At 33.8% G+C, this 20,000-nt stretch overlaps 1 protein-coding gene across 1 annotated transcript in view; it reads right to left on the bottom strand.

Moving 5' to 3' along the window:
• The window catches only part of LOC136839591 (uncharacterized), a 261,759-nt gene that overhangs the window by 121,406 nt on the left and 120,353 nt on the right, over window positions 1-20,000 (bottom strand). Inside the window, 1 exon segment of the mRNA XM_067105868.1 lies at window positions 13,721-13,846. Coding sequence (XP_066961969.1) covers window positions 13,721-13,846 — 126 coding nt within the window.

Genomic DNA, 20,000 nt, shown 5'->3' with positions numbered 1-20,000 from the left:
ATTCCATTCAGAATTTGGTATGATGTGTTTTGTCATTAATGGTACCTTTGTAAAGACACATGTACATTCAATTGTGTCTGTGTATATGTTCACATATGTGAACACACATACACACAAGAGCACAGAGACACACTATGTAAATGTGTGTATATAATAATATATATATATATATATATATATATATATATATATATATATATAATATATATATATACATATACATATTGCATGTGTACTGTATATATATATACAGTATATGTATATATATATATATATATATATATATATATATATATATATATATATATATATATATATATATATATATGCCAGAGAATCTTGAAAATACTTCTAAAAAGAAACAGCAACTTACTCCACTTGAAAAAATATACTGCTTGGTTTGAAAACTGATATTACCGCGCTAAAACTGCCACAATATTAGAAGCTGTGCCGATTAATCAAAACGATTAGATTCACAAAAAATCAAGTAATTCAGATCAAAGTTTCATGTCAAGATTCTACGACCAGGGTGCAAAGGACCATGGAGGATTATCAAAGACTTTCTGAATGCATGTGAATGGAAAGAAGCTACTTAGTAATCCCTTGATCTCATAATTGCCAGCAATCATTATGTTCGATATACTGCAGGAGAGAGAGAGAGAGAGAGAGAGAGAGAGAGAGAGAGAGAGAGAGAGAGAGAGAGAGAGAGAGAGATTAATTATGGTTAAAGGCTTAATTACCCTCTTTTGAGGACAACTGAGATTTCTCGAAAATTTCATTCAGAATATCTTCCTTCATCATTTGAAACAATTAGAGTTTCCAGGAATTCTGATATCTGATTAAAATTTCTTTTTCCCCTGCAATATGTGATATAAATATTACTGAATCAATAATGTGTTTTAAAACTTAACACCGAAACGTCACTACCGTTTTAATGGACATTTAATTTGATAAATAAATCAATTAGAGAGAGAGAGAGAGAGAGAGAGAGAGAGAGAGAGAGAGAGAGAGAGAGAGAGAGAGAGAGAGAGAGAGAGAGAGGATGAATTATGCTTAAAAAGCTTCATCATCCTTTTTGAGATAAATTGAGACTTCCTAAAATTTCATTCAGAATATTTTCTACCATCATTTAAAAAAATAGAATTCCCAGGAATTCTGATATCTAATTAATATATCTTTTTCCCTGCAATATATGATATAATAATTATTACCGAATCAATAATGTTTTAAAACTTAATACTGAAATGTCACTATCGTTTTAATGGCCATTTACTTTATTAATAAATCAATCGAATATTAGAGAGAGAGAGAGAGAGAGAGAGAGAGAGAGAGAGAGAGAGAGAGAGAGAGAGAGAGAGAGAGAGAGAGAGAGAGAGAGAGAGAGAGGTAAGAATGACTTCACGGATTTAATTTTCTTTATAATTTCTAAGGACAGGCAAAACTATTTTTGCCATTCTGTTTTTGTCATTTTGTCCACTAGAAGCTTACAACCAAAATAGATTTATGGTATTCATTTACTAATTTTTTCCAGTTTCAACTAATAACTTATGAATAGATCCAAGTTTATTTCAGACTTCAGATGAAACATGTCTGGAGATTTTTTTATAAAGTTATCTTGTATCACCTTTCCGTTCATAAATAAATTTGAAACTCTGGCAGAAATTGACATTACGACTCATAAAACAAAAGTGAGACCGAAAGTTTCCTATACAGCATCAGCGAGGCAGTGGACCCTTTAAGTAAATAAACCTTATTTCTCACGTCAAAAGTTGTAGGCCTAACCGGGTTCCTCCCGTCTTTGGGATAATCCCGTATCAAGAAGTTTGTAACATGTGTCTTTGAGAGCCGTCCTCACTTTTATCACGCGTCCTCGTGTTATTTTCCTGTATACACATTAATGAGTGACGTTACAAGTCGTTTCTTTTGCTGGAAGTGATGGCAATCTCAGCAGCAATTGAACATTTCCTCACAGGCGCATCTTTATATTGTCAACGATGCGTGAATTTAGGGTATCAGTTCAAATTCATTCAGACAATATCAATCTTCCTACACATACAAATGTATATATATATATATATATATATATATATATATATATATATATATATATATATATATATATATATATATATATATATATATATATATATATATATATATTACACACATATATATATATATATATATATATTGTATATATATATATATATATATATATATATATATATATATATATATATATATATATAAATATATGAATATATGCATTTACGTATGTAATATACATATACACACACATATATATTTATATGTATATGCGCTAGCGTACCCATAAAGGAAATACAAAATATAAAAAAATTTAAACAAGCTTTTATTAAATGCACATAAAGGTAAAAAAAAAATTTTTTTTTGAAGACATGATCAATTGTAAGAAAATCCTGGTATGTCTCCAAAAATATTATTTACTTTTTTGTGCATTTTAATAAAAGCATGTTTTAATTTCTTTTATTTTTTATTTTATACTTTTTAGTTTTGACAGAAATTGCAACCAAAATTATGATTGTAGCTAATGAAACTAAACGTTGTTATCCTGTCGAGCCAAAGGTTTGAAAAATCCGTAGAGCTATTAACTTATCCTACCGTGTCAAAGAAGGTATGAAAAATCCCAATAGTTTCATACAAATCCTGAGATACTGTGGAGCGGTCACTTTAGGGATACCCTAACTAAAGGTGGCCCTAGTAAAACCTACCCTGTTGAATAGGTCACTAAACTAAACTTCAAATCCGTCGACTATGGTTGGTGTTTTAAAACAACAGCTAGCTCTCTGGCTTCCTCCCTAAACTGCTTTACAAAGAGAAAGCTTGGTGCTTTCTTTTCTTTATTTTTGTTTATATTTCTACTAAATCAGGGAAGAGAGAGGTCGAACAGTACAAGTATTTGCAAGAATATATATATATATATATATATATATATATATATATATATATATATATATATATATATATATATATATATATCAAAATGTAGAAAATAAATGCTATATTTCATAAAGACAAAATGTAGAAAATAAATGCACACACACACACACACATACACACACACACACACATATATATATATATATATATATATATATATATATATATATATATATATATATATATATATATATATATATATATATATATATAAAGTCAAAATGTAGAAAATAAATGCTATATTTCAGAGACCAAACGGTCTCTCTCCTCAGGCAAAGTAATGAATGAGAAAAAGTTACAGAAAAGTGGTATTTATACCAGAAGGTCCATATGTCAGCTGTTATGTCACTCCAGTTGACAATTTCTCTTTAATCTTCTTAATCGCTGGTTGGAGGAAGATTTTATCTATAATGTCTGAATCCCAGGCTCCTTTTGAAAGGTGCATCACATTTCTTTGTTTAATCAAAGCTGATTCCACCATCTGGCTTTTGAACTGACAATTGCTGCTATAAATCATACATGACAAATTCCAGTTTTTTCTGTGATTATGGTTATTTATGTGGTTAAAAATAACTGAGCTCTGTTGCTCATACCTAACTGAACATTTATGCCGTATTAATCTCTGGGAGAGTGATTTACCTGTTCACAATCGAGGCATGGGATTTCGTAAACTCCTGTGTCTTTGGGGACTGGTTTTTGCTGGATGCTAATCAGGGACTGGCTAAAGTATTCGGGTAGGTAAAAGCAAAAGGGTTAGAGTTTCCAAGTGTCTGTGTCAACGTCTTAAACCTGTACAGGCGTGTGATTTTTATTTTATTGATGGGCATCTCTGTAGTCTTGTTTTGAGGGGGATGGTAGAAGATTATGTTAGCTCTGTGGATCGCTTATCTCAATTATATGGTCAGGGTACTTTAAAGATGACAGCTGCTTACGGATTAGTTCATTTTCCTTTTCCAGAAAATCTGGGGAGCAAATCCGTAAGGCTCTTAAGAATAAATTGCTGGCTACGCCAATCTTTGACAGAGATGTCATGATAGCTAAAAAACCGGATGTAAGCGAGTGAAAATGTTGGTTTTCTGTATAAGGTAAATTTGTATTCTGTCATGTCTCTAATTATTAAAACGTCAAGATAAGGAACTTTGTTGTCTGTTTCCCATTCAACTTTAAATTTGATGCTACGCACTAATGCACTTAATTTTGAAAGAAATTCATCGAAATTTCCCCACCTATTATCCCAAAATGTTAAGATATCATCTACATATCTCATCCACAGCATGTATTTAGGTTTTACTGCATTTATTTTTAGTTTCAAAATATTCCATGTATAGATTGGCTAAAACAGGACATAAAGGGCTGCCCATGCTGCACCCGAATTTTTGTTTATAGAATGACTCCCCGAGTGAAAAGACGTTATCTGATACACATAATCCAACTAATTTTGTTATTTTATCTAGGGCTAGTGGGAAATGATCTGAATAGGGGGCTAATTTTTCTCTACAAAACTGTAGAACGTCCAGTACTAGTACTTTTATGAATAGGGAAACTACATCTTATCTTAAAAGTTTTATGTTGTGAAGTGGTATGTGTGATTCTTTGAATTTGTGGCAGAAATCTTCAGAATGCTTAATGCGACTGGGAGAAAATGTGCCTAAGAAAGGGGAAAGGCGGCCAGCTAACCACTTAGAAATTTTATCACTGAAAGCTCCGGCACATGAGATAATAGGTCTGAATGGAAGATTATCTTTGAGTTTTGGGAGGGACATAAAAGTAAGGTAGTTTTGGGTTAATGACTGAATTTCTCCAGTAGTTCAATGCTCTTTTTGTCCTTGCCAATCAATCTTACTTTTCTAAAAAAAATGCTGTGGGGACGTTTTGGAGATTTTTTTTTAATTTATCATGAATGTTAGTGTCACTAAGCAGTTGGTTGATTTTATCACGTATAATTTATAGCAGTAATTGTTGGTTCAAAAGCCAGATGGTGGAATCGGCTTTGATTAAACAAAGAAATACGATGAACCTTTCAAAAGGAGCCAGGGATTCAGATATAGATAAAACCTTCCTCAAACCAGCGATTAAGGAGATTAAAGAGAAATTGTCAACTCTGTAACTTTTTCTCATTCATTACTTTGCCTGAGGAGAGAGACAGTTTGGTCTCTGAAATATAGCATTTATTTTCTACATTTTGACATTTTTATGGGTTCCTTCTATTTGATGGAATTCTGTTTTAACAGAAAATACTTCACAGTCACACACACACATGTGTGTGTGTGTATGCATAGGTATGTGTGAGTACATATCGTTACAAATGCTGAAGCTATTAGTTGATTAGTTCAGGATTTTATTATAAGAATGCACTTCGAGGTCAGTGACTACTGAGAATAAGAGGATTAGTTAGACGAGAGACAGAGATTACTCAAATGGATTTAAATTGAGTTCTCTACAAAACCAATGCTTACCTGAGGAAGCACGTGGAAGGAATATGAAATATACCGTCGGGATCAATGAAAATAATTACTTAAAATAGCAGAACCTGAAAAGAGCGGAACTATGTACAAAAGTTGATCTCAGCTCAGCAGAGTAAGAGGCTGAACAAATAATGTCGGGCTCATACGATTAAAGCCATGGTACAGCAGTAGTTGCATATTAAACTTATTCAGAGCCAAAGCTAAGCTTTGTTTGGTAAAATTTAATTTGAGAGTCACGTGTTACGACACAAAGGGATTTTAAAAAAAAAAAAATAAGAAGAAAATTAAACAATGTTTGGGGATTTTGTTTTGCAATGAGGTCACCTAACCAAAAAGGACATTAAATAAGTTAACTTATACTAGCATTGTCATATTAATGTGCGAGTCTACATAACGTTCCATCCTCAGTGTCTGGTATTGGACGAGCTATGAGCGCAAAACATGAAAGAAATGCGCACGAGCAAATCAATGGAATCAATGAAAAATGCAGTTTAACTTCAGACAGCAAATCAATGGAATTATTATTATTATTATTATTATTATTAAATTATTAGAAGATGAACCTATTCTATGGAACAAGTTTAAAGAGGCCATTGACTTGAATTAAAGCTTCCAAAGAATATTGTTCATTCAAAAGTTAAAAGTTATTTATTCATTATTTTATTCAGACCACTGATGAACCCTATTCATTTTATGGCTAACCAATCCAACGGGAAAGAATCCGCCATTATAGCGAGAAATGAATTTCTATCACCAGAAATAAAAACTCTTCACCAGCCGGCCGGGGAGAACTATCAGTGTTCTCAACCGACTCAAAACGAAGAAAGAAAGTCACAGAAGGTAATGGGAAATACAATTATATTATGATGTAATTGAAAAGACTACATTTTCCACACATAAAACGATGGTTTTACCATCAAAATGATGCCATCATACAAGTAGTTTTAGCCCTAATAGGAACTGGAGAGCATCACAAATTGTTGATGGAAGTACCTGTCGTGTCAAAGGTAAGATGCTTGAATCTGCCATATTTAAGAAGACTAACAACATGTGTCTGCCTTATGGGTCACGGAAATCTGATATGATTCACAATATTTTTTGTTATATATTTTCATAAAAAAAGATATATGCAATTCTAAAACCAGGACCTTAACCTTAATCTAATGAAGCCCGAATTCCTATCCTAGAAGTTTTTTTTTGTAAAGTCATACATGAGAAAACAAAGTTTCTTCCAGCCAGAAAGTTATTTAACACGTTCGCTGGTAATTAAAACTACATGTTTTGTTAGATCGCACAACAGATTATACATCAACCGAAAAAGTGAGTAGATGAAATTCCTCGACAAGTGAACAATGAAAAGTTTTAACATCTATACTATATTGACATGTGATTTGGAGTCATATATTATATCTACTGAAACAATGGAGTGGAACTGTTAATAGACACCGGTGACAATATATTGAACAGACACAAGTATTAATATATTGATAATGTAAGGATAAACTAGTTCCCAAGTTTCCAGTCAACCAAAGACATTCATTGGAAACTACATCCCAGAGATGTGTGTGGTTAATATTTATGGGCATCTGATAAAAATAAGAAATGCTCATTAATGGATATAACAACTTGGTTTATTTGCCGATTTTACCTATAGGAACTGGAATACAAAAACTTAGGCCAAAAGGCCAAGCCCTGGGGCCTATGAGGTCATTCAGCGTTGAATATAATGTTGAAACAATTGTTAAGAGAGGGGGGAGAGTAAGATGGAAGAAAGAGAATATGAACGGAAGTACAGTAAAAAGAATGAAAGCAGTTGCAGCCAGGGGCCAGAGGGATGCTCCAAAGAACCTTAAGCAATGCCTACAGTGCACCGCATGAGGTGCGCTGATAGCGCCACCCCCCTACGGAAGATCTTATCTATTTCCATACCTACAGTAAAACCACCATTACCCGAGGCATAATTTTGTACGCACATTCCTATGTGTATGAATATATACTCGTTGGATACGGTTTTGGCGCCTAATTAAGTAACCCCATTAAATAGTAATTATACCAATAATTACATGAATATGCAGCTATCATCTAACAACAAGCAACTGATGACTGACGTACTTATGACTTTTGTGAACACCAGAGGAGCTTAGTTGAATTCAATTCAAAATCATTTCTGTTAATGATTAGGATGCCCGAGTATAACATTAATTACATAACCTATTTGCAGTGATGCCTTTGATAGAAATATTCAAAGCAAGCTGTTTTTTTTCTTTTTAGACAAGTTATTAAGGGCTGGAACGATTTTGGCATTTTTTTGTTTTTTTTGCTACAGTTTTTAAGAATAAATAAGACTCAAATATTGATTCAGTGTGTTTAGATTATCTAATGATGTCATTTCCAAATTAAAATAAATATGATTCAATATTGTTATATAAGTTGACTATTCACTGAGCTGCTTAATATCCCGTTTCAGGGAAGTCCTTCCCACCCCCACCCCCTTTGGTGCACTTTGGTGCTAGTGCTGTTCTACCCCAAACAGTATTCTTTTTCAGATAGTAAATCGTATATATACCAAGTTTGGTTGAAATTGCTCCATGAGTTTCACAGTTATGCTGGAACATACACACATCCATACATCCATTTACACACACACACACACACACACACACACACACACACACACACACACACATATATATATATATATATATATATATATATATATATATATATATATATATATATATATACACATTTATATATATATATAATATATATATATATATATATATAATACCCACACACTCACACACAGTTATATATATATATATATATATATATATATATATATATATATATATATATATATATATATATATATATATATATATATATATATATGTGTGTGTGTGTGTGTGTATTCAATTTTTTTTTTTTTTCATGGAGACATAATAATGTATCTTAAAACCGAAACAAGAAATAAAGAGATGAAATAATAACTGGCAGATGCATTCATATTACGAAGTTATTGTGCTTGAACTTAGAGGCGATGGTGTTATTACCACCTAATTACTAACTGTGATAAGGAATAACTCTTAATTGTAACGATATACAAGATAAAACAAAGTTTTCAGCAGCTCTTGACGAACATTCCGTTGTCCTCACTTAGGATGAGACTTGAATTCTAATTATCCTGGCATCTGTTGTTGTTCTATACTGGTGACAGATCTGGCTTCAATTTTGCCACCAATTCTGGATACTTGAAGCAAAGTTATGCGGCAAGATGCTAAGTTGAGAATGGGCATCTGATTAGCTGCTTTGCATAGTCCTTGTCTTAATATGATTTATTTGCACTTGCAGGGTCAAAGAACTAAGCTTTCCTTACTTTAGTTATAATAATCTATAAAATCAGAATAATGAATGTGATGGAAATAAAAATAATTATCTAAAACCAGAATAATAGAAATGATGGTAATAAGAATGAAGATATGTGATATAGATTACAATAACGTTATTGTAATTACTGTTACCATTAAAATTCTACAATGAATGTAGTTTTACTGTTATTTGTTATATTGTTTTTAAACCTCTTATCCTACTTATTCTTATACGGACGCTGTCAAGATGAACTAAAATGGAATTTCAATACCGACATCCCAAAACGCCCACGATGACAACATGAAAATTTCAAAGAGCTGCCAATCTTACTAACACAAAAACAGGAAAGAAGAAGAAAAAAGAAAAAAGAAATTGCCCTTTCCGGTACAGCAAACTCCACTGAGTAAATTTCTTAAATCTATTTGTCGCTACGCCTTATGGTGAGTGTCTGTGTAACTGGGCCACTAGTACTGCTCATGGCTTTAATTGAGGCAAAAACAGCAGCAATTTACCGAAAACTGACGAAATCTAGGATGACTTTTCCAGTCTAAATATTTGTGAAAACTGCTTTTTGCAATTTTAAAATGTCCACTGGTTATTGTTACCTTTATTTTTATTATAAGTAAGTCGTTGTTGTTGGTGCCGCATGGGGAAGATAGATATTTGAGGGAGGCGACACTTTCAATGAACAGCGAGTGAAAAAAGAAATTCACACCTCTGCATGAATACCGATAAGGGTAAATAGCTCCTTAACAATTCGAACTGATCGGCAAATATACAGATTTACTCAAAGCATCTTGCTCGATCATAATTTTAACATTTCGTACTGATTCAAATCAGAGGCAGATAAGTTTAAAGTTTTTTATTCTGAAATGATTTTTCAGCATTTTGTACAACATCACAACTCATATGTGTATGTAAATAAATAAATGATATATATATATGTATATATATATATATATATATATATATATATATATATATATATATATATATATATATATATGAAAGACTCTTAAAATTAAACATTTCCTACTTGTTCTATGGAGACTCAGCGACATGCTTTGCCATCAAGGTTTCTGCTTAAGTTCACTCATCATCATCAGTGAACTTATAATTAACACATTCTAATGAGTCGTCAAAAGTTTATTTTTTTTTTTTTATTTCTTACAGTACCCTTTTACCTTTCATAGATATTCCGCTTCTTTTTTTTACATGACTCATCGTAGCATTTACATGAACGATCCTTTCCGAGACGTTGAAAAGTATTGCTGCATTAACACTATTTGGACCATGTACAACTTTTGTGAGTCTAGTTATTTTCCAAACTGTAATTTTTCGCCCCTTTTCCATCTACTGAGTGATGATAATCAGCTCTACCTTTTTCTGCATAGTAGACTTCATAGGCTGTTCATTCTATTCGGATTTATTTCTCTGGCTGAATTACTTTTCACCTGGTAAGTCGACCAGTCGTGATACTAAGAAAAATAAAGAACAGGTCTTGGCTATCCTTAATATTCTCTATTACTGATGATTCATCAATTGCATGAGCCACTTTTTTTTTACTGTTATTTAGATGATAAACTAATTACTTAGAACAGATCTGAAATTAACTTCTGGCAAGGTACCTCATTTTGATTTGCTTTAGGCCGTCACATAAAAATAAGAGCGGTAACCGAAACTAATGTTTTCGACTTGGATTAATTCCTTACCATATCCTCAGGGCGAAATTCACCGATTTTCAAATTCATTTAGTTTACTCATCGAAAAGTACTTTACGTTCTTTTCAATGAGATTGTGCTAAGGGACTGACTAAAGTCTAAAATTTGTGCAGATCTTATTTTGCGTAACCAGCAGACTCATGCAAGCTGTTTCCCCCTCAAGATTTTTTCTTCTATTCCCAATAAGTTCGATTTTTCTTCCCATTTTCTGCATGGCCTCAGTCCCTCGGCAACGCTGTTATTATTTCCGCGAATCTCTTGAGAGTAAAAGAGCAAATTCCCAGTGGCGTATAATGAATCCATGCATTATCTGTGGTGCATCACTATATTGTGATCGAAAATAATGAGTAAAAAATGCCACAATAATGTAACTGATAAACTGTATTTTTCAAGATACAAAAAAATACAAAAAGGATAAATACAAGGGAGCTTTCGACTGTTTGCCCAACGGTCCTCTTCAGCCCGCTGAATAGGGCCGTTGGGCAAACGGTCGATAGCTCCGTTGTTTTTATCCTTTTTTGTATTTTTTTGTACCTTGAAAAATACAGTTTATCAGTTACATTGTTGTGGCTTTTTTTACTCAATCCGTGCATTCTCCGTCACACAAATAAAAAATAAAAAGACTCAACGTATTGTCCTGACGCTCGTGAAATAAAAAATAAAAAGTTACTGCCCTTTTAAAACCATGGACAATAAAGGGAAAAAAAATACATGGAAACCTCATTATCCTTCGATGAGAATTGATGAAGATTGCGGGATGAGAATTTTTAATAGGAATTATCTTAGTCAATATGCTAGAGATTTCTTCTCAATTTTTATATTTCACTTCACGTTTTTATTGAAATCCAGCTAGCATTTCCTATCGCAAACAAAGGGGTTGAATAATTTTACGCTTCATATGTTTAAAGTATAAATGAAAATTGTTGTATGGAGAACATTTGTTCAACAGCTTACCTCTACTTGAGTCTGCCAGGCACCGTAGGACACTAGAAATTAAAGTGCTTGCGAAAAGTGATGTAAAAACGAATTATTGCATGAGTCGAAATTAATTAATTATTTTATCGAAGACCAACTGTTCCTAAGCCAGGTAAAGTATTCTCTGAAAACAGACTGTAGGAACAAAAAAAAAAAAAAAAAGCCTACTCCCGTAAATCCTCAGCACTGGAAATTCCCTGAAATTTCATCCTTTATCTTGCCTGGATCATATATTGTGTTAGAAGATTTCATCCAGTGCTATTAACGTAATCCTGATTTGACATGAACCTAATCCTGAGCTGCGCAGAGAAGTTACATCTAAACATTATTTAAGTTTTCGTTACTTTATGCTTGAAAGAACGATGTTCAATACCTTAATGTTACAATTGTGATAAAGAAGTATGGTACAAGCAATGTTATTTTGAGTCCAAAGTGATAAATTAAAAATGAAACTGATAATTTCATTGGTATAAGTGGACATCCAACTAATTTTCCTACATCTGATAAGCTGAACCACTTGATTACATCCTAATCCATTTATACCTCCATTATGCTAAAAACGTATATCGAATTTAAACTTTTAAACTTAGATTAACTTGTCCTGAGAAAGTAAGTCATCTTTATATTGTTTTCACTCAATTTCATTCTGAAATTAACCAATCGTGCAACGGTAAGAAACATACTGACACTAACCTCAAGAACGCCCAGTTTAACAGAAAACGTCTAGGGAGCTAAAAATATTCCTGGTCTTTGTTAGGAAGTCGTATCCAAAAGCCCTTCATATATGTGCTGCGGAATTAATATCTGGATTTATGTATCCGAAAAGTGTTTTCAACAAATTACTTTGATGACTCCATAAGTTACAACGCACTGTTGAAAAATCAGAACTAAACCCTGGTTTGCATTGGGAATGGAAGTGAGTTTGATTATAATCAGTTAGAATTTGTTAATTGGATTTGAACCTGACGATTCCGCCCATCTCTCTAGGAATACTGCATCTGAAATTATACTATTAATATTCTAAGTTGAATTATGCAATCATTAATTATCACTGTTAGCCTGTGTCGAGCGAGTGAAGCTAAATCCCATCGCCTTTTTGGGTGAAATAGTAAAGAAATATAGCCACTAGGTAATCGTAATCACTTTTATATCAGAAATTAAATAAATATTCATTCATAATAAATCGCATTACAAATATACAGCTAATCACCGGTCCCATAAATAAATCGAGCTGAAGCCTTCACCAGCAAGGCTAAGCCGATTATCAACGTGTGATGATAAAAACTTCAATTCACTTGTGCATTACAATTAATTTTGGTAAACTGGCTTTTTGAATGAAAGATGGAATTCCATGTCAATCTAATAATTATCTTGTAACCAGTCTTTGTTAGGAAAATATTATAAAATCCCAATTCTCTGGAAAGTCTACAGTTAGAAATTACAGTTGATACCACTGAAATTATCAGAAGAAAATCGACAAATAAATCTAATTTTTCTGATTAAGAAACCGAATGCTGAGCTAAACATGTATTCTTGGCTGGGGAAATTTTGATTTCAATTAAATTAAAATTCTAGAATAATTCATTCTGAGACTTACTGGTGGAATTTCGAGATAATCTGTCCACAGTTCCATTTCTTTACCGGACTAAATATATATTTGAACCCAATCCTGCCGATAAACTACTTGAAAAATTTCAAGTGAGCAAATTAATTTTGCTAAACGGCAATCGTCAGCCAATTATGCATTGTATAGCAGTGGGTATCTTCTGGAGTGAAATCATGCACAAATCAATCTCAAGTTACAAATCTGTCGTGAAATTTAAAAGAAAGCAGTTTCATATCTGAGCTAGTCTAAACCCATTTGTCATTTCTGTTTTGAGGAATTAAGCTCGTGTCAAATTCTAAATAATTCCTTTCAACAGTCAATCCTTTCTTTTCTATAATCTTAATTAACAATTTAGTTAAGATTTATTCCCCCAAATGACTCTCCTTGATACATTCGAACCTAACTTTTATAATGACCTGCGATAAAAAAAAAAAAGTGTCTAAACACAATCCCTTTAACTTTATCTAAGACAAATTTTGGCATTTTCTTGAGATCTGGAATGACATAGGAAAGAGTCGCACTTACCATTGTCCACCAAGAGGTTTTAGGAATAAAATTCTTGCATGAGGTTGTGAGAAGGAAATAAACCTTTCTGTACTTACCATTAGGATGGCTGATAAGGTGTGGTACGTCCGTGAAGATGTTGGCACAGGATTCCTTCGCGGTGGTGCCCGCCAAAGTGGAGGGCCAACAGTGCAGGGTGTCCCAGGCACTGTCGCAATACGCTTCTGTGAGGAGTTAAAGAATACAGTGTTAGTTCTGCAGAATCGGTTTACGGTAATTAAAGGTAGTGAGACAGTAATGGCAAAAACCCTCGAGAGTTATTCAAGGTTTTAATTGTACCAAATCTCTCATGTTCTCATGTCGCTTTCTTCGAGTACCTAAAAATTTTTTTCAGAATTTAAGTTTCAAGATGTACAAATTTAAAATCAGAATGATTCTTCTGAAAGATTCAGCATTAAATTGGGAATAAAATGCATACTCCTCAGCCCTTCCACATTTAAAACTATTCCTCTATGGTAGCAATAATAGCTAGGGCTCTAAACAAGTGTTTACATACCTCTGTATAATACATACACACACATAATATATATATATATGTATATATATATATATATATATATATATATATATATATATATATATATATATATATGTGTGTGTGTGTGTGTGTGTGTGTGTGTATGTGTGTGTTTACATTTTTTACCCATGTAGATGAATACATTGACAATATTTTCATTTAGCAACAGATTCAGTGGGCTTACTACGAGGTCTGAGGTCCACAACAAGCCTCTTATTCCGTTTTAAGCCTTATCAAACTTGCAAGCCACCTTGTAAAAGGCTTGACTGAACTGTAATTCATTCGAAATTAATTGGAATCGAGGAGGAAAGAAAAGACTGTTAAGAAAAAAAATATTTATTAAATGAATAAAGACATACACATTTGACTGCAAAATTTATCTCGTGGACTCACTGCAAAAGGAAAAAGGATCCTTGAAATATTTAATACTGACGGAATTACAGTGTCATATTGACTGAATCGACGGAAGGGCTAAGGGTTAATAATGTTTAACTTCCGATCTTTAAAACTTGTGTTAGTGATTTCGAATATATTTCTAAGTATTACCAACATAAATCATTTTGTTATTCAGCTTTTACTGATACCTTGGTGGGTTGTTAAAAGATGTATATAAACCTCACTGAATGCTTCTGTTCTGTTTTGTGATAGGTGCTCCGTTGTTCCATCTCCTATTATTCAAACAATTTATGTACCTCTTTTTAACATTCTTTCGGAAAGAAAATAAATTTTCATTTTCTGCTCGTGGGTTTAACGTTTACATGTATATATATATGTATATATATACATACATACATGTATGTGTATATATATAATATAATTTATATATATACTTCTTCAAAGAACCAGGTAGTCGATTAACATATTTCGTGTGTTTCACTGAAAGCACGTTGACAAATCCCACACATCAATTATTTGCCAAATAACGGTCATTATGATCTCTGAGCCTCTGCGATGGAATTCAAGTACAGAAGCCTGGATGTCAGGAAGACTAACCCCGATTATTCAGATTTTGCATTCCACTGAAACATTTCCACGGGGAATAACGGAGCAGTCTCTAGGGCCGATTAAACTCTCCGGGTTCGGTAATACCTAAAGCACCAACAATTATTTGGGATCTAGTAAATCTCCAGATAGTAAATGACTGACCGGACGCGGCGTGTGGCACCTCCCCATCAAAGGGCCGTTGACGTGGATTTCCCTGAAGGTTTTTAATCTCATTATGAGGGGGAAACCAATCTAACTTTGTGACGAGATTCGTTATGTTGCGGTGAAGGGCGCATCAGACATGTGCGGCTTTGCTCATTATAAGGATAAATCAAAGCTTATCCCCTTTTATGAGGTATGTTAAGGAAGCCGTCCCTTCGCGTCGTTGAGAAATGATTAAACATTCAGGTCGCATCTAAATATATTTTGCATATGCTGTAATACTCTGCGCAGGCAAGAGGCGACTTAATTAACTAATTAATGGAGATAAATTACTCAATTCACGTGTTGCAGTGGCAAACTCATGTCTTGTTTTCCATGGAAGGTGGGTGGGTGGGTGGGAGAGCTCATCTCTGAATAAGCTCTTTATTTGTTATTACTCAATTGTTACCTATTCGTAAGCCGATAAACAGTACATCAATGAAAGTAATAATCAACAGTGGACAATTCAAAGGGTTTATTCCCTGTAAACGAACATATTTCATTCATTTTTTTGTTCACGTAACATAATCCCCGGGAAAGAAAAAGCTGCAGTTCCTCTTCCAGCCACGAGAGAGAAGACGAGAGGGACTACAAAAAATGGCATTTCTTCCATTAGCAACAAGCGTTCCTCCCATCAAGTGTAAACATTTCTATCTATCCTCACCAACGGCAGGTTAAGAGGAAACGGAATTCGTAGTTGATTTCATTTCGAGCGTCGAGAGCAGCAAACATTTTCAGCGAACATGGCTGTTTCACGGGGAGCGTTTAGTCTGCAAACTGAGTCACACGATGGATTGACGTGCATTCAGGGCATGATACGATCTAGGGAAGTGAGAGTTAATTATATCGCCTGTTGCTCAGCACGAATCTATAGCCGATTTGCTCAGTGCGAATCTATAGCCCATGTAAAGATAAAATGGCACAAATGACGCTATAAAGTAACGAGGTTTCGTGAAAACTTACGCCTGAATCAGCCTAAAAAGGAACCTTCATCGTCCTGCAGTATTCTGTCTGCAAGCACGTCTTTAATTACCAAGTTTGAGATAATCTGTTATTTTTATTTTAAGAAAACGTTTTAAATCTATGCCCCTTTTTCCCGGTTCTATATCTTTCATTGTTCTTCGGGCTATTCCTTTAGAAGGCATTTAAAAAAATAGAAATAAAATATATTCATAAGTATCTCCTCTAATTCTCCAGTTTTCCCACCCCCAAAAGCACGGTTTCCTTTCTTGTCTATTCCATCCGTCTCGCTCTCGGCATTTGTCTCCTAGTTTTCATATCATAGCCCTCTTGCAGTTTACAGTTTTCCCTCTTTCAAAATTTATCAAAATTTTGCGGACATCTAAAAGTGACTCGATGGACAGTCATAAGTGATTACCATTATGTTCCTGGGAGTTTTTCAAGTGATGAGCTTTCTGGTGATGCCTGTCTGGTATTTATAAAAAGAAATGAGAACCAGAACCTCTACTTTTTTAACGAAATAGACGGCTGTTCTACATTTGTAACGACGAATCATATCTGGAAAATATACTTGCTTATTCCAATTAATTTACACCCCGTAGGGGTTGGTGCCATCCGTACACCTCACACGGTGCACTGTAGGCATTAATTCTGTTTTTTTGCAACGCTCCTTCGACCCTTAGCTGCAACCCCTTTCACTCCTTTTACTGTACCTCCGTTCACACTCTCTTTCTTCCATCTTGCTATCCGCCCTCCTAACAATTGTTTCATAGTGCAACTGTGAGGTATTCCTCCCGTTACACCTTGCAAACCTTTCTACTCGCGTTTCCCTTTCAGCGCTGGATGACCTCATAGGTCCCACCATTAGGCCTTTGGCCTAATATCTATATTCCAATCCATTCCAATTAATTTACCAAGCGGTTTATGGTAAAGAGACTGGAAACGCAGCTACGCTTTCATTTCTTTATTGTATGCAGGAATTGATGGACTCTAGTTAATTGATGAGTAACTCAATACTCATCCGTTCGAAGGAGCTGTCACAAAGACTGACAATACCAGGCTGTTAACTGTGAAGTTTCGAAACATTTCACGTTTCAGGAACGGATTTACGAGTAACCTTGGGGCACGATGCTTGCAGGAAGCCTTGCCTCACCTTGCCACCTGTTGATTCGTAAGCGCAGTCGAGAATGCATGCGTCGTGACGAAAATAGTTGGTATTGTTATTTCAGACTAAAAATGAAATGTTTTCAAATAACAACTAAAAGATAATAGATACACAGACAGATAGGTTGAAATAGGTAGAAGCATAGACTGACAGAAGAAAGCTCGCACCAGGGAATTTGATGGTTTGAAGAATAGGTGAAATCCAATCTCTGATTAAATGTATTATCTTCGAATCATTTCTATAGCAACGGAAAATGAAAGATTAAACACGAAAAATATAAGAAGACTATTCAAAACATAATGATTGGAAATAACCAACACATGATAAAATAACAAATGTGGGAAATTCCCAGTCAATAGGGTAGGAGTAATTGTGAGTAGAAAAGCCCTGACAATCATAATCATAAATATAGAAAGACGCAAGGTTTATCATCATAAATAACAAAAGCATCGCGTTTAGATTGTAGCTATTACTAAGTTTATCAAAAAGAAGGAGACACAAAGCTATTAATATGAAGTTCAACCATTTGGCAAGTCATATACCGCGAATAAATCATGAGAAACGCTTTGAAATGCTCTTTATCCGTAAAGGATGATTAAAATGTGAAAAACATGGTAAACTGAGTTTCCTGTAGATCTAAACACATGGAAATGAAAAAGTCTGAAAAAGGGGACTCGAATTAAACGTTTTTTGAGAACTAAAGATTTTGACAATTCAACTGATTATGGAAATTGATACTAAGTATTTGGATGGTATTTAACTAACCAAAGCTACGCATCACAAAAGGGAAGTTTATAGAGGCCAAAAAAAGGCATTGTTAACTTTTTAAAGACATCAGAACTTCGTTATTCTGTCTAGGAAAAAATGGCTGATGAAAAAGACTAACAATTCTAAATTAAATTTTTCCTCGTTTCGTTTTTATCAAAGGTAGCTCCATGTCAGTTTAACTGAGGATAAAATTGACCCATGATATAAAATGTAAATTAAATGTAGTTGAACTTAATAACCAAGTCACAGAGACGACTATATGAAGACATGTTTCCATATTTTTGTTTCTGGTATATTCAGCCACTGATGAATTTGAATTTGTGTTATCGAAATGTAGCGATATTGGGCAGTCTATAAGGTGTTCTTGGAATTACAGCAAACAACTTTTTTTTTATATATTATGAAATGATCTTAAGATATTTTTTGAAAATTAGGAAAAAGTTACAATTAAACTAAAGATAATTCAACCCAATATTACTTTAAAGTTTTATCAATTAATATATATTACGGAAAAACACACATACACAGACACACACACATATATATAAATGTTTGTGTGTGCGTGTATGTTTGTTTGCATGTATATATAAATTATAGTGATAAAAATAGTCACTACTAAATAAAAGAAGCTTGATCAACAAGGCAACCACACTTTCTCATCTTGTTTTCACTCTAAATAATAATGAATTTCAAACTGTTCAAATTACGGCTGGCTTTTATTTCCTCGAGTTTATCATACTGCCATTCTTATTATGCAACTGACGTTCAGTTCATCGTTAACGAGCGAATGATTCCTTATGGTTATCTCTCTCTGCAAAGGGTTCAGTAGTTGAGGCATGAATGTGGCAATGAGTAATGTCTTGCTTTTTCTTTTGATCCACCCCAGGTTACGGGAAACGCCCTAATACTAAAAAAAAAAAAACTGCATATCACATACAAAGTAAACAGCTTGAATAAAAAATGGCTACATCAAAATCTGAAACTCAGATGGGAAGAAACTTTCATATTCCCTCTAATGAAACTGCTCATGCGAGCCGGCCAGACGAAAAATCTGTCGACGGCTATTTAAATCATAATTATCTTTCTTTAAAGAAAAGGTGAAGCAACGGTGCATATAGATATAGCAATGTCGATGACATTCTCGAAGAGAATACGATTAGACTCAGAGCACACAAAATAATATTGGAACCGACAATGGTAACAAGACTTAAAAGGCCACAGCAAGCAAGATATTGTCATTCATTGAATTCAGCCTCACACTTCGGAGTTCTATTCATTCGTACTAATGCTCTTACTGTCTCAAAGGAAAAGTGGAAAGGTTTTTATACATTTTCCATTCAAAGGCAAATTGAAGGCTTATCGACAAAATGAGACCGGGGAATGTAATGCCTTCAATGGAATGGAAAATGTCTGGGTACGAAGACGTACACACGACATTACACACAGCCCGACACCCGCAAATACACAGTCACACCCCTAAATGCACTCTTGCAAATACACAAGTACACACATACACATACACAGACACACACAGGTAATTCAACAACTCTATTAAAACTAATCTCTAACTTTCTAAAGGCTTAGGGAAATATAAAAAACTTTTTTTTTTTTTGCCTAGTAATAATGGAACTTCTGCGACATTTTTCTCAACATCATAAGAAGAATTTAACCTTTCCCTTTTTAATGAGTTCGTCCCTCATTTAAAATTCAGAAGTCCATTCCA

This window comes from Macrobrachium rosenbergii, chromosome 6 (genome assembly GCF_040412425.1).
Source record: "Macrobrachium rosenbergii isolate ZJJX-2024 chromosome 6, ASM4041242v1, whole genome shotgun sequence".
Classification (NCBI taxonomy): domain Eukaryota; kingdom Metazoa; phylum Arthropoda; class Malacostraca; order Decapoda; family Palaemonidae; genus Macrobrachium; species Macrobrachium rosenbergii.
Note: the sequence above shows the minus strand (reverse complement) of the source record. Positions and strands in the feature narration are given on the sequence as shown.